General features: G+C 38.9%; 1 protein-coding gene across 3 annotated transcripts in view; it reads right to left on the bottom strand.

Annotated features, from left to right (window-relative positions):
- Dcaf5 (DDB1 and CUL4 associated factor 5) overlaps window positions 1–15,793 on the bottom strand; it is a 95,967-nt gene that overhangs the window by 27,572 nt on the left and 52,602 nt on the right. For all 3 annotated transcript variants that reach the window (XM_074067706.1, XM_020163164.2, XM_074067705.1), the window contains exon 6: window positions 13,608–13,821. In XM_074067706.1, coding sequence (XP_073923807.1) covers window positions 13,608–13,821 — 214 coding nt within the window. The remainder of the gene's footprint in view (window positions 1–13,607; window positions 13,822–15,793) is intronic.

Here is a 15,793-nt window from a genome sequence, read left to right as displayed (position 1 = left end):
ACTAAGCATCAGGTTAGGGCATACAGGGAGTGGTGGGGGTGGTTAATTTCCGTTTCATATATGTGGTGCTAACAGAAGGCCTCTCTGATAAAATGGCAGCCCTGAAGGAAATGAGGAAGCAAGTTATATGGATATCTAGGAGAATACTCCAGGAGGAGGGCACAGAGTTCGAGGCTATTTTAAAATGTTAAGTAGCCATTTTTTAAAGCTAAGCAGAAGTAAAAATTATTTCAAGTGGGCTCGGTTAGAGCTACATTTACCATCATCAGAGCAGGTGGATAAAGATTCCTCTCCTAAAGCTATGCTAGAATGATCACTTCCTCCTGTATGTGGGCTGGATTTAGCCTTGGCCTAAGTGAGGCATGCTACTGATTAATGCTCAGGAGGACCAACAGTCTTGTCTTATCTCACAAATATTTTTCTGTGGAATACAAGGGAAAATGAGTAAGAAAACAAAGACAAAAGAGTTCCAATGTCAATCATTACCAAAAGAAACCCAAAGTACATAATCAAATTAAAATTTGTAAAACACAGTAAATTACTCTAATTAACCATAAAATTGAACTTCACAGCTAGGTGTAGTGGTACATGACTATAATCCCAGCTACCTGGAGGTAGGGGCCAGAGGATCACAAATTCACACCAACCCAGGCAAAATCAGTGAGACTCTATCTCAAAAAGAAAATAAAAACAAAAGGACTTACGGGCATGGTTCAAGTGGTGAGCATGCCTGGCACACATGAGACCCTGGGTTCAAAACAAAAGACCCACAAAACAAAAGACTAAATTAAGCCTCACCTCACCTCAAAAATATGCAGCTTTTTCTTGCTATCTCTTCTCTTTTATCTTGGTATCTAATTTTAAACAATATCTGCACATTTTTGCCCAGGAAAGCTGTTGTTTGGGGTCCGAAGCTGACCCAAAGTAAAGGGGATAGATAGCAGAAAGGTTTGGCAACCAGGTAGTCCTCTATAAGTAGGCAAGTTATAGAAACATATTAGGAAAAATGGTTACCCCAAATTTAACTAACGGTGACATTTAAAACACATCTGTGATGGGATGTGGTCACACACACACCTGCAATCCCAGCACTCAGGAAGTTAAGGCAGCAGGATTGGGAGTGCAATGCCAGTTTGGGCTACATAGCAAGATCCTGCTTCAAAAAAATAAAATATTACTGTGAAAAAAGATGTAGATTATTATTCAGTTTTAGAAAACGCAAAAACTGAGCCGTGCATGGTAATGCATGCCTGCAATCCTAGCACTCAGGAGGCTAAGGCAGAAGGATCACAAGTTCGGGTCAGATTGTGAAGAGACTGTCTTAACAAAACAAACAAATAGCCATAAAGAGACTGTCTCAACAAAACAAAACAAACAAAACAAACAAAACCCCTAGAAACTAAATAAGGTGGAATTAATTTTGAGGCTGGATGCAAAGATGGATATGAAGAGTTCACTGACCTTTTCTAAGTCCTCATTGTAAAGAGTAAGGGGTAAACCATAAATTAAATACTTCAGGACTCAAGTGGTAGAGCACCAACTGCCTAGCAAGCACAAGGCCCTGAGTTCAAACCCCAATATTCAAAACCAAACCAAACCTTCACTTAATATGAATCTTACCCAACTGAGTAGAACAGGGAAAGCTCTAAAGAAGGAGACTGTTTCCAATACTCTGTTATCTAGGCAATTGAGTCCCCATTTCCCCAAATGCTCTGATCAGAAGACTTCGTCTCTGTGGGAAAAATGAGTGGTACCTATGCAAAAACGAGCATGTATTATTGTGTGGATCCATATTATTCACAATCCTACCCAGATGGCCACAAAGCTTGATGGCTGGCCACAGTGTGACCATCTTACTGCTCATTCATTCTGGAGTCCAAGAGGGCAATTTGTTTACTGATATGAATACAGTCTGGACATTTTTAGTTAATCTGAGAACACAGCATGGTAGGCTTTTATCTAATTCATTGTCAGTATGGAGATATTAATTTGATCAAGCACAGAGAGAAAGAGAGCAATTACAGCTCCTTCTCAATAGATTTCCAGAAGGAACACACCATGACCACTACCAGAAACAACAATGCAAAGAAGATTACTGCACTGGCACTCTGTTTCTGTCTCATTTGCTCAGATGTTCTCTGTCAATGCATTAACCTCCACAGGAAAACAGCTGCTCATGCCACTAGCCAGGAGGTAGCTGGGGCAGATCAGCAAGGCTGTCCAGTCATGCAGCTTCAGGAGAGACTGGGGAAGGGCAGTATTAGGGCAGCTCCTGAGTTGCCAGAGGTGACAGGACACCCAAACTAAGACAGAGAGCTTCGGCTGGAGGCTACCTGTTTCCCATGAGGCCTCATAAGTGCACACATGGAGTCAGCTGCTTCAGCTAGAGGGTCAGTGGGAGCCCAGGCTGCTGTCAGCTCTCATGGCCCAAGACTGTGCTCCCCAATTCCAGTAGCTCCCATGGACAGGGTGGGTCAGGCCTGGGTAGTAGTCATCCAGAGCCCAAGTCCTCCCTGGGGGCTACAAACTGCACACCTAGAATCTGCCTTGAAAGCCTGAAGCAGACATTTCCTCCTGTTCCACAGCCTCCTGCTCCTCAAGAGTAGATGCCTCTCTTCTCAGCAGCCCTGTCCCTATGGCCATTCCACTTCCCAGGGTGAAGATACCAGCCCTATGTTAGTTAGGGGCAGGACTCAACGAGGTCAGAGAGCATGACTGGCAAAAAAAAAAAAAAAGAGGAGGAAGAAGAAGGAGGAGGAGGAGGGAAGAGAAAGAAGAGGGAGGAGGGAGGAGGGAGGAGGAAAGAGGAAAGAGGAGAAGGAGAAGCAGCAGCAGCAGCAGTAGCAGCACATAGAGCAACCCAAAACAAAAAAATTCTAATGGCTGGAAATTTCAAAGAAGGATCTAAATGTGGTCTGCTATAGAAAAAGTGCTTAATAAACAGAAGTTTTCTGGAAAAAAATTAATTGGTACTATCAAGTAATGTAAACTATTTTCCCCTAACAGCTTTATTTAAATCTTAATGGTTAAACAGATCAAAGAAAAGACTAATTTGGAATACATATATAAATCCCTATCATTTATTTTATAAGTTTTGTATGGTTTAGAAATATGGATATGAACAAATCCTCCCCCACCTGAATTAAAAAGAAGAAAATGTTCAAAAGAGGTAAGTCATCCACCTGAAAAACTCCAAGAATAACTCAGAATATGTCTCAACAGGTCCTCTGCTAACAGAAAAATCCATTCTGCTCCCTTGACAGATATATACATAGATGGACTGATGAGTGAACAGATAAAAACACAACGAAACATGTGTGTATGTTTGCACAGCCTTTGATATTCCCAAACATCTTAAGGAAAAGGAAACATACCAGTCAGTTACTGTTCATTGAGTACTGATCAACTTATAGTTCTCTCCAAAGGCTCCTTTCACGCTGACTGATTAATTATTCTCTAGTAAATGGTATGCACGTCTAATTAACTGTATTGACTAGAATAGAAAAACCAGATGTCTCTGTAGCCTGGATCAGTAACAGAAGAGACTGCTATTTAACATTTAAATCAAACTCAGTTCTTATTTCCCCCTGACCTTTTGTCAGAGGGGAAAAAATATGATGGAACAACTTTGTGATGCTCTCCAGAAGACCACTTCCAGAAGGATTTGCTAACTGCTATAAAATATACCTTTGATCCTATCATTTATGCCTAGAGCTTGTCACAAATAGTATTCAAGGCAATCAGAGCAAATTTTTTTTGGAAATGGGCAAAGCCATATATGTGTTTTATTTGTGGTAAGAGAAGTAGAATTTCACTGGCTCCAAAGAAAGCATGTACCCATAAGATTAACACTACTTATGCATGTGAAGTCACATTAATTCTTGCTTCTTTGGATCATTTGCCATTTCAGCTCCATTAGCTTCCTAGAATCCTTGTTTATTAAAATAAGCAACCTTTATGGGCTCTGAGTAGGAAAAAATTCTATTAATAAGGAAATATTCCATAATGGCAGCCAATAATAGCCAAATAATTGGTAGGAAAGAAATTTTTTAAAATGCTCTAAATCACCAACAGCTGCTTTAACAAAGTAGCCTGCATTACTTAAAAATGAGTCTTTATTTGGCAAAATTCATTTTGAAAACCTGGGCTTGGACTGAGGGGCCACCAACCAAATGGCCTTCATTTCTCAGTATGCCCTCTGTGGCCTTGAGCATGTAGGGACTGAGAAGTAGGGAGGAAGCATCACTCAGTTCAGTCCCCTGTGAATATTTACACTCTTCATTCAAGCAAAGCTCTCCAAGAATTCTGAGTAAAGATTATTACTTTCCATTTTCTTCAAAACTTGGAGATACCCAAAAAAGAGGCAAAGCTACTGAGAATTGTATCTCTTAGGAGTCTGGCAGGTAGAGAGAGCAGGTAGAGCAATCTATCCACTTTGATTATGTCTATCTGAGTTTTCCTAGGGGGGCCCATACTCCTAGCCAGGAGCTACGAACTAAAAGAGAACTATTATTTCATGTTACCGGATCATAGCAATTCCATTTATTCTTAACCTAAGAAGATATAGGATGCTTAGCTTTCCTTTTGAGTCAATCAATTATAAACCAGACCATTTCTAGGAGGCCTGCATATACTTCCAAATTTTCCATGCTTTCTACATTCCAAAACTATATTAGTAAATGCACTATAAGATGATTTAACCCAATGGAAAAATGTTAATCTAGGATTGATAACTGAGCTTCTAGGTTCCAGGAGTCCCATAAATCCCTTATGATTATATGCAAAACTATATGGATATGTGTATTTTTCTGAGTTTAGTGTTCATTGCTCTTTGAGAGGTCTAGTGTTCTAGAGGTAAAAATGGCTGATTTAATAAACAAGTTATTTTCTTTCACTCATTCATTCACTCTTTCATTTTGGTTTTTTGAGACTTGCTCTGTAGCCCAGGTTGGCCTTGAACTCCTGAACTTCTTGCCTCAGCCTGCCAAGTGCTAGGATTATAAATGTGTACCACCATACCCAGCAACAAGTTATTTTTTATTTATTTATTTATTGGTGGAATTGGGGTTTGAAATCAGGGCTTCGCCACTTGCAAAGCAGGTATTCTACTGCTTGAATCATACCTCCAGACTGCTCTGGTTATTGTGGAGATGGGCTCTTACCACTAATTTGCCAGTGCTGGCCTGAAACTGCAATCTTCCCGATCTCAGCATTCCAAGCAGTATGATTACAGGTGTGAGCTACTGGTGCCCAGCTAAACCAAAGTGGGGATGGTTTTTTGTTTTTGTTTTTGTTTTTCGGCAGTACTAGTATTTGAACTCAGGGCCTTGCACTTGCTAGACAAGTGATCTACCACTTGAGCCATGCCTCCAGTCCAACAAGTTATTTTCTTTCTTTCTTTCTTTCTTTATTAATTATTCATATGTGCATACAATGCTTGGGTCATTTCTCCCCCCTGCCCCCACCCCCTCCCTTACTACCCACCCCATCCCCTCCTTCTCCCCGTCACCCCCTCGATACCCGGCAGAAACTATTTTGCCCTTATCTCTAATTTTGTTGAAGAGAGAGTATAAGCAATAATAGGAAGGAACAAGGGTGTTTGCTAGTTGAGATAAGGATAGCTATACAGGGAGTTGACTCACATTAATTTCCTGTGCGTGGGTGTTACCTTCTAGGTTAATTCTTCTTGATCTAACCTTTTCTCTAGTTCCTGGTCCCCTTCTCCTATTGGCCTCAGTTGCTTTTAAGGTATCTGCTTTAGTTTCTCTGTGTTGAGGGCAACAAATGCTAACTAATTTTTTAGGTGTCTTACCTATCCTCATATCTCCCTTGTGTGCTCTCGCTTTTATCTTGTGATCAAAGTTCAATCACCTCCAACAAGTTATTTTCAATCTACCTTTATTTAAAAAAAAAGTCTCCTAAAATATTCACTCCCTAAATATATATGAAGAATTATACTTGCTACAACATCCTGTATTTAGCACTTCCTCATGAGCCCAATAACACAGGTGGCAGCATGCCTATGAGAAAGAGGGCACAATCATAAGCAAGCAACTGACTTTAATCCTGGTTTAGTCCTACTACCATTCAATCAGCCATTTCAGATTACTCTGTACCTCAGTTTCACAAGAGGGTAAACCTGTCCAACTATACCTAAAGGTCTCTTAAGAGGATTCAATTGTAATTAATAGTGGGGTGGGGGGGGAAGGCAGTGAGATTAAAAAAAAATAGTCTAAAGTCACAAAACAAATCAAAGGATGGAACCTAAGAGTTGAATTTTCCCCCTATTAAAAGTATATTTTTATTTCAGATAAAGGAGAACATATGGTATTTCAGGCCTTCAAGTGGGTGTCACCAGACTGAATGGAGTCATAAAAAAAAGAAAGAGAAAAAAAATCAAAGCTATAACTTTGCAGGGTGCTTCTCTGGCCTGGAGAGCACTTACTGGTGCATTCCTGCCCCTTTGGATCTATCCATATACCACCAACACAGAATGGCTGAGTGGTGATGTAATATCAAAGGCCACATAGTTGGATTCACATGGTACAAGTCTGCCCTTTGGGGAATGGGACAGGATGACTTCATTATCATGATTTTGGAGGCCCTGCAATCTGTCATGTTCAAAAAAAAGCCCTGAGATTCCAGTATTCAATCTTTTAAAACAAAACAAAAAACTTTGGTTATATTTTCTGTTTCCTTTTCTATCCCTCTTTCAGCAAGATGTAGAGACTATTAGATAAGCCTAAAGCAAGAAAAAATTTTAAAGTAGTCAGCCTGTCCATTGCCAGGCACACATGGCTCTAGCTTTAAAGAATAACTTCCCAGAAGTCTGAGCCACTCTGCTGGACTGACAATCTAGGACAAGGGCCATTTAAGGAATTGTGATAGAAAGGGAACAGAAGACTAATGCTGTTTTGTAAGTATGGGCCAGAAAAGCTGACAGGTGGAACACTGACATTCTTTTTTAACCCTGTTAAGAGATTTGTTCACTGAGGGTATAGCAGGAGTTTCATGAAGCTTAGAAGACAGAATGTATTTAGTCAGATTTCAGGGGGATAATAAAACAAAACAAAATTTAAGTAAGATGTGAAAGAAAAGAGGAGAACCCTTGGGTTTAAGCATCCTCCAGAGAAAAGATTTTTACTGAAAGATTACTCACTATATTGCAGGATTACAAGACGAGCTGTCAAAACAATAAAGCTCACGGAGTTAAGAGTACAGGTGTGCCTGTAGGTCCTGCTGCTCAGCAGGCTGAGACTAAACAATCCCTTCATGAGCCCATGAGTTCAGGGCCAGCTTGGCAACATAATTAGACTCTGTCTCAAAAAGAAAAAAAAAACAAAAGTTCAAGCCTTTAGTTGAAGCTGTTTCTGTTGAGACCCAGTCAACCTGGTATCATTTTCTGTCACCTAATCTGATGGCATACATCTTAAAATATTATACTACAAATAAAAACACCATGTTATTTGTACTCCAAAGTAGGGAAGCCAGATTATATGCAGAATTAAAAAAAAAAATCTCAAAAGTGAGTACATATGGCAAGGTCACGTGAATTAGTCTACCACATCATCGAGGGTATAGTAAATGCTCAGTAAACATCTGCTTTCTTATTTTAAAAGATAGGGGGTTAAAAAAATAAAAAAGCATGAAGTTAGGAAGGGTCAGTAGGAATCAGGAAGAACCACTCACCCCTGAATCAGTGGCAAACCATGAAAATAAACATAAGGAAATACCACACTGCTGATGTTCCAAGCTAGGCAGAATATATATAGTACATGGAACTGTTTTATCCACACAACAAAGTATAAATCTGTTACAATAATTAAAAATATGGAGATGTCACATTAAAAAAAACCAAAAAACAAAAAACCAAACCTACCTTTCCCTTGGGAAAAAAAGTCAGAACCCTGGCCACACAGAGACTCCTATGACAATGGCTGAAGCTGAGTACAAACTGCCCCACTTTTTTTTTCTTTTTCTTTTATTATTCATATGTGCATACAAGGCTTGGTTCATTTCTCCCCCCTGCCCCCACCCCCTCCCTTACCACCCACTCCGCCCCCTCCCTCCCCCCCCCAATACCCAGCAGAAACTATTTTGCCCTTATCTCTAATTTTGTTGTAGAGAGAGTATAAGCAATAATAGGAAGGAACAAGGGGTTTTGCTGGTTGAGATAAGGATAGCTATACAGGGCATTGACTCACATTGATTTCCTGTGCGTGGGTGTTACCTTCTAGGTTAATTCTTTTTGATCTAACCTTTTCTCTAGTACCTGTTCCCCTTTTCCTATTGGCCTCAGTTGCTTTAAGGTATCTGCTTTAGTTTCTCTGCGTTGAGGGCAACAAATGCTAGCTAGTTTTTTAGGTGTCTTACCTATCCTCACCCCTCCCTTGTGTGCTCTCGCTTTTATCATGTGCTCATAGTCCAATCCCCTTGTTGTGCTTGCCCTTGATCTAATGTCCACATATGAGGGAGAACATACGATTTTTGGTCTTTTGGGCCAGGCTAACCTCACTCAGAATGATGTTCTCCAATTCCATCCATTTACCAGCGAATGATAACATTTCGTTCTTCTTCATGGCTGCATAAAATTCCATTGTGTATAGATACCACATTTTCTTAATCCATACGTCAGTGGTGGGGCATCTTGGCTGTTTCCGTAACTTGGCTATTGTGAATAGTGCCGCAATAAACATGGATGTGCAGGTGCCTCTGGAGTAACAGTCTTTTGGGTATATCCCCAAGAGTGGTATTGCTGGATCAAATGGTAGATCGATGTCCAGCTTTTTAAGTAGCCTCCAAATTTTTTTCCAGAGTGGTTGTACTAGTCTACATTCCCACCAACAGTGTAAGAGGGTTCCTTTTTCCCCGCATCCTCGCCAACACCTGTTGTTGGTGGTGTTGCTGATGATGGCTATTCTAACAGGGGTGAGGTGGAATCTTAGCGTGGTTTTAATTTGCATTTCCTTTATTGCTAGAGATGGTGAGCATTTTTTCATGTGTTTTCTGTCCATTTGAATTTCTTCTTTTGAGAAAGTTCTGTTTAGTTCACGTGCCCATTTCTTTATTGGTTCATTAGTTTTGGGAGAATTTAGTTTTTTAAGTTCCCTGCATATTCTGGTTATCAGTCCTTTGTCTGATGTATAGTTGGCAAATGTTTTCTCCCACTCTGTGGGTGTTCTCTTCAGTTTAGAGACCATTTCTTTTGATGAACAGAAGCTTTTTAGTTTTATGAGGTCCCATTTATCTATGCTATGTCTTAGTTGCTGTGCTGCTGGGGTTTCATTGAGAAAGTTCTTACCTATACCTACTAACTCCAGAGTATTTCCTACTCTTTCTTGTATCAACTTAAGAGTTTGGGGTCTGATATTAAGATCCTTGATCCATTTTGAGTTAATCTTGGTATAGGGTGATATACATGGATCTAGTTTCAGTTTTTTGCAGACTGCTAACCAGTTTTCCCAGCAGTTTTTGTTGAAGAGGCTGCTATTTCTCCATCGTATATTTTTAGATCCTTTGTCAAAGATAAGTTGGTTATAGTTGTGTGGCTTCATATCTGGGTCCTCTATTCTGTTCCACTGGTCTTCATGTCTGTTTTTGTGCCAGTACCATGCTGTTTTTATTGTTATTGCTTTGTAATATAGTTTGAAGTCAGGTATTGTGATACCTCCTGCATTGTTCTTTTGACTGAGTATTGCCTTGGCTATGCGTGGCCTCTTGTGTTTCCATATAAATTTAACAGTAGATTTTTCAATCTCTTTAATGAATGTCATTGGAATTTTGATGGGAATTGCATTAAACATGTAGATTACTTTTGGGAGTATCGACATTTTTACTATGTTGATTCTACCAATCCATGAGCATGAAAACTGCCCCACTTGATGGACTGTGGACTCCAGTTGGCTACAGATCCCACCACTACTAATTCTGTATTCCCAGACCAGTTCACTCATTTTTGCAGTGTGCCTTACTTCAAATGGCATTAAGTTATAACCATTTATACAGTGAAAAAGAGCCCAAAAATCTGAGTTCTAGTCCTGGCTCAACTAAAAGCTTGCATATATAGCAACCTTGTGTATGTACCTAATCTTCCTGAATCTGTTTTCTCATCTGTGAAAATTTGTATGAAATAAACTCTAGTAGCTCTATGATTAGAATTAATTTATAATAGTGGCAGTGAACATGGAGAAGACACAAAGTAGGCTCAGCATATTTCATATTTTATTCCCTAATTTCTTGAAATGTTAATTTCATTTTGAGACTAACAAACTATCTGGTGAAACTAGGATAGTAAAAAAAGAAGTACAGGCCCTCTAGCACAATATCTAGACCTATTTGAGTAGCCTGACTTATCTCTTTGTAATTAAAAATTAGAAGACTATCTCACTCAGAGACTGCTTTCCATGTTCATTCCTATTTTGGAAATTCTCATATTCCTCTCTGGGATGCTTACCCAGCCTATCACTAAACGAAGAGTTGTAGAACAAAGAGTCTTAGGTTGTGGATATTCTAGAGTATACAGGAATTAGGTAAAATATAAAGACCAGCTGGGCACAATGGTACACGCCTGTAATTTCAGCTACTTGGGAGGCTGAGGCAGGAGGATCTCGAGTTTGAGGCCAGGCTAGGCAAAATGGTGAAACTGTCTCAAATAAATAAGTAAATAAATAAATATCAATATACAGAGTAGGCTTTAAGTCAGCAAATAAGATCCTGTATGGACCAGTTAAAGAATATGTCAGTTGTGCAGATCAAAGTGCACTGTGGCAGCTGCCACTTTAGTTCTGAGTATGGAAAGTTAAAGGCTGTAAATCACCTTTGAAAGACAAGTTCCAGGGCTGAGACAGGAGGTTTGGCCTCCTGTGCAACACTATAAGCTCATTTAACGAGTTTCACTGTAATCCATTCTTTAAATTCATAAAGGCCCCTGGAAATTAAATAGGAAAAATGATACTTATCAATCCTGATTTACAGTTAGAGAACACTTAAGCCCAGAAGCTAAATACCACACATTGACCAAATCAATTGATACTCTAGATTCTCTTCAACATATGTTTATTGTGCTTTCATTGTGTACCAGGATCTGGGGGCAAGACAATGATTAATTAGCCACATTTCTTAGTTCCTAAGGAGTGAACAGAAAAGCCAAACATAAATTTCTATACTTCCTATTCCCTAGGTTAGATGTCTCTGATTTTTTTATATGAACAGGCTGAAGACTAACTCTGACTTCTTCAAAGCCAGAGTCAAGGGGCTGACACTGTAGCTCAAGTGGTAGGGCACCAGCCTAGCAAATGTGAAGCCATAAGTTCAAACACCAGTAGCTCCACCCACCCCCAAAAGCAAGAGTCAATGATCTCACATTCTTCATCATCCAAAAAACCCACTTTAACACAACTAAAAGGCAGTACTGTTTGTCAGAGAATATAATACCCATAAACTCCCCCTTAGGACCCAGAACACAAATCACAAATAATAAATTAGTCAAATCTGAAGAGAGACTATTAAAAGGCACTCAGTGTTAACTACCTACCTATCTACCTACCTACATACCTACCCATCTTATAACCAGCAAGGCAAAACCAACTACAATGTTCATATGCAAAACATACCCAGAACAAAATACCCTGCATGGCTTTGCCTATGGCAATACTTTCTTCAATGCTTCTGGGCAAGATATAATCCACATCAGAGATTCTCAACCAGGGCCAATATTTCCCCCAGGAGACATTTACCAATGTTTAAAGACATTTTTGTTTGTCTGGAAGACAACTGAGATTGACATTACTAGCACCTAGTGGGGAGAAGTCAGGGAAGCTATTATCTACCTTACAATGCACTCAACAGAGGAAAAACTTATCCAGTCAAAATGTGCTAAGTCTGAGAAACCATTTTGGCCAGATGCCTTTGATCTGAGTGTTTTAAAGGCTTTGTGTAGACAGTCTAAAGAAAATATAAATCCATCTTCCTTCACCTCTTTCACCTATCCTTCAGCCTGTATTCATGGCAATAAAGTCAACCTATCAAATGAACTATGTGCTCTTTATTATTCAATGAAATATGAATTACATGCATAAGATGTTAACAGAAGATAGGCAGGGGGAGCAAAGGAGAATGAAGGAAAAAAGAAAATGGCAGAGGAAGGGGATACTTGGTTGCCATTTCCACAGCTCTGTGAAGCTACATCAACTATTCTGCACAACAGACAATTATCTGTTCTGTTGTGAATCTGATCATCTCTCATCTCTTAGAACCCAATTCTTCCTACCCAAGAAACAAATTGCCTGTAATACCACACAGGTCAATAAAATCTAAGTCATTTAGGCTTTGTGATCTCCCCAAGCAGATATCACTTATATTACTGAGGCCATCTAGTGATCTTCAATGTAGGAGAGTCTAGGGATCTCAGGCCCTAGAATTCCAACTTGAGGATAAATCCTGAATTTGGATATATATGTGTGTATATATACACGTATGTATATATACACACATATATATATATATATATTCTCTATAAAAGAGAAGTTTTTATCTTGGAAAATTTAAAAGAATATTCTCATCTATATACATGCAACTCAATTCAACAAGCATTTATTCTACTTCTACTAAGTGTACTAATCTTTAAACTACCTTAGGGAACCCCTAGAAATCTCAGCTGCGGGGAGGAAGGGAGAAATTCCTAACTTCTGCCTTTAAAAAAACAGGACAATAGAAGATTTTATGCCTTTTCCCCAGAAATAACCCTAAAGAGGTAGGGTACAGTCTCTGAGAATTACATGTCAAAATTTGACATAGTTGATAGGCCCAAAGATGAGAATAGTAGGCATCAGCAAGAAATCAGTTTCTCTTTTTTCCAAGTAGCAATCATATTCATTACCCCTAGGAAGAAAACCTATTTGATCAATCTTTCTCTATATTTGTCTTTACTCAGCTCAATTACTGAGACTAGTTCAACTGACCACTGACGCCTACTTCAGAACTTCTATAGCCAAGACAGCAGATTCAAGAATGTCAAGTGCATTTAAAACTGTGAGCTTTAAATCAACATCAGAATCTCCATTTCCAGTGACATGGAGAAAAGGCTAGAAATTCACAGCTAGGGCTCTATTGCCTCAGTTATGAAGCTGGTGGTAAAAACAAAAAGAACCAGCACCTGGCTCACTAGCAAACAAAGCTGCTCAACCCTTTTCTTCCAGGAAAAAAGATGCCATCCCAAGAAGCCATTCAAGATACTTGCTTCTTGGCTGGTACTTACGGTGTTTCAGTCACTGCTGTGTTTTACTGATACAAAAAACCTCCCCAACTGTCTTTTACCAAAGGCTAATTTTCCATGACTCTCTCTTTCTCTTCAGTAATGGCACATTCACAGACTACTAAAATGTGTCACAAACATGGTGGAGCTGGGTTGCTTGGAACCACATGATAGCCAGCCTTGGTTTATGGGTGTCTCATATGCATCCATTGGCAACTGGAGAAACTCACTGTGAAGCCAGAATGTCTCCAGACTCTCACTGATTCCCCTCAATAATTTCTATCTGATGTGGTGCTGAAGAGAATAAAGACCAGTACAGAAAGATGCAAGTGTACAGGAGGCACAAGGCACTGACCTGGTCACGATCTCCTGCAAAACAGCAGCTTTTCATAGTGCATGAGTTGAAGTAACCCTGATTGTCAAACTGGAACACTGGCAGGCGGGAGTGGATGTCATAGAGCACAGGGGGCAGGCGCCGCCGCAGAGCTAGGAGCTGGGTCCCATTGCTGTTGAATCTCACACTCATGGCACTTTGGAGAGACAGATTGCCACCATAGCGCAGGAGAGAACTGGACGGTAGAAAGCACAGGGATCAGGTATGAGGCAGGCTGAACAAGAGTCTACAAAACACACTGAATTTATTTTACATATGCCCAGGACATCTCATTAGGCTTGTATATAAAAACTTTAAAGGGTATTTCTACTATATGTCAAAATTTGACATAGAAAACTGGGTGCCAGTGACTCATGCCTGTAATCTTAGCTACTCGGGAGGCAGAGATCAGGAAGATTGTGGTTTAAAGCCAGCCCCAGGCAAATAGTTTTTGAGACCCTATCTCAAAAAATCCCATCACAAAAAAAAGGGGGGGGGGGCTGGTAGAGTGGCTCAAATGGTAAAAATGCCTCCCTAGTGAGCATGAAACCCCAGTGCCACAATAGATAGATAAGTAAATAAACAGATTAAATAATTGACATAGCTGATGGGCTCAAAGATGAGAACATTAAGCATTAGCAAGAGACTAGGGTTTCTCCTTTTTCCAATCTGGATATAAAATAGCAACAAGATTCATTAGAAGATAATAATTAGGATAAGAATGGCTCCTTGGATAAATTAACATAAGTTGTTTAAAATGTCAGGTCTTTCTTCCAATAACCAAAGAAAAGGATATCAAAACATCTTGAAAAAAGACATATTAAAATCAATAGTTACTTTATTCACCTAAGCTTAGTGCACAAAGATATTTATCAAGACCCTGAGAAGGGAGTTATAACTCCCTTCAGTTATTAGTCATAACTGGCTAATTGTGGATAGTATTTAAGTGATATATTTACCCTTTGTATTAGAGACACAAGACCCATCAGCAAGAACAATAGATACTTTATTGCTATGGACTCTGGATGTTTTTCAATAATAATAATTACTTAAGCATAATAAGGATTTATTTTTTGAATTTTTAATCTGTTGACAAAATTTTTATGCTCTATGGCATAATGAATATTAAAGAAAAAAATAATTTAAATGCACAGCACAGAAGTCATTTTCTCTTAAAGATTTTTATTTTAGTTATATGTTAAATCTTGTGTTACCTTGTCTCCATCTTTTTCTTAGGTAAGGATAACCCAAGAATGACCCTTTTGGGACTATGATGTTGTTTCTCAATAGGCCTAGTATAATCATGGGAACAGGGTTGCTGTATGCTGAAGGTCAGATGGTAGCTCTTAGCCTTGCCTATCTTAGGTAGTCAAATGCTGTGCATTTTTTTAAATTGATGTAACATGTTTGATTCATCTGATACCTTAAATTTGGAGTTTTTCTGAGAAATGGAGCAGTAATACAGCATCAACTTATTAAAATACATTTTAAGCTATTTTAAAAATAAATAAATAAATGTACAGCACATAGTGCTTGCTTCCCTTTATAAATCTCAATTTTATATTTAGCTTTGAAATATATTTTGGTTAATAAACATGATTTCATTTCTCTAGCTGTACTAGGGAATGGTATATTCTGGTTCACCTAATATTCTGCTATAGTTTTGTAATGTCTGACATCTTTCTTAAAGTCACACTGTGTTGTCGTAAATAATTTTTTTGATGAATGAGAAAAAGACTTTCCATATTCTAGTAAACCACAGTGGTTATGAACATTAACAATTATGCAGTAGTCATTTTTAAAGGGTGACTGTTTCATCTTCCTTTGATCACTTAGAGCCTGTATTATAGAGGAATGCCCCATAACCAAGCTCTCTTTTGTTTTTCAGGTTTATTCCTGGAGCACTGAATTACTGGTAGGAAAGAAAGTAAGGTTAAGTATGTGAGTCAGGGGTACAGCAGAAAGGAGTTGTATGTCAGAGCTAATAATTTGCTTTGCCTCATAGGTTGTCATGGAAAAGAAGTAATCCAGTAGTTTTAGAGAAAAAACAAATTTTATAAACTCTAGTAATCACAGAACTGGAAACGGCTTCAAGATTAGTGTCTAGAAGACATGAAACACTTTTCTGAACAAGTTTTAATAGCATGTTACCAAGTAAAAGACTAAGA

This window comes from Castor canadensis, chromosome 3 (assembly GCF_047511655.1).
Source record: "Castor canadensis chromosome 3, mCasCan1.hap1v2, whole genome shotgun sequence".
Lineage (NCBI taxonomy): Eukaryota > Metazoa > Chordata > Mammalia > Rodentia > Castoridae > Castor > Castor canadensis.
The sequence above is the reverse complement of the archived record's forward strand: the minus strand, read 5'-3'. Positions and strand labels throughout refer to the sequence as shown.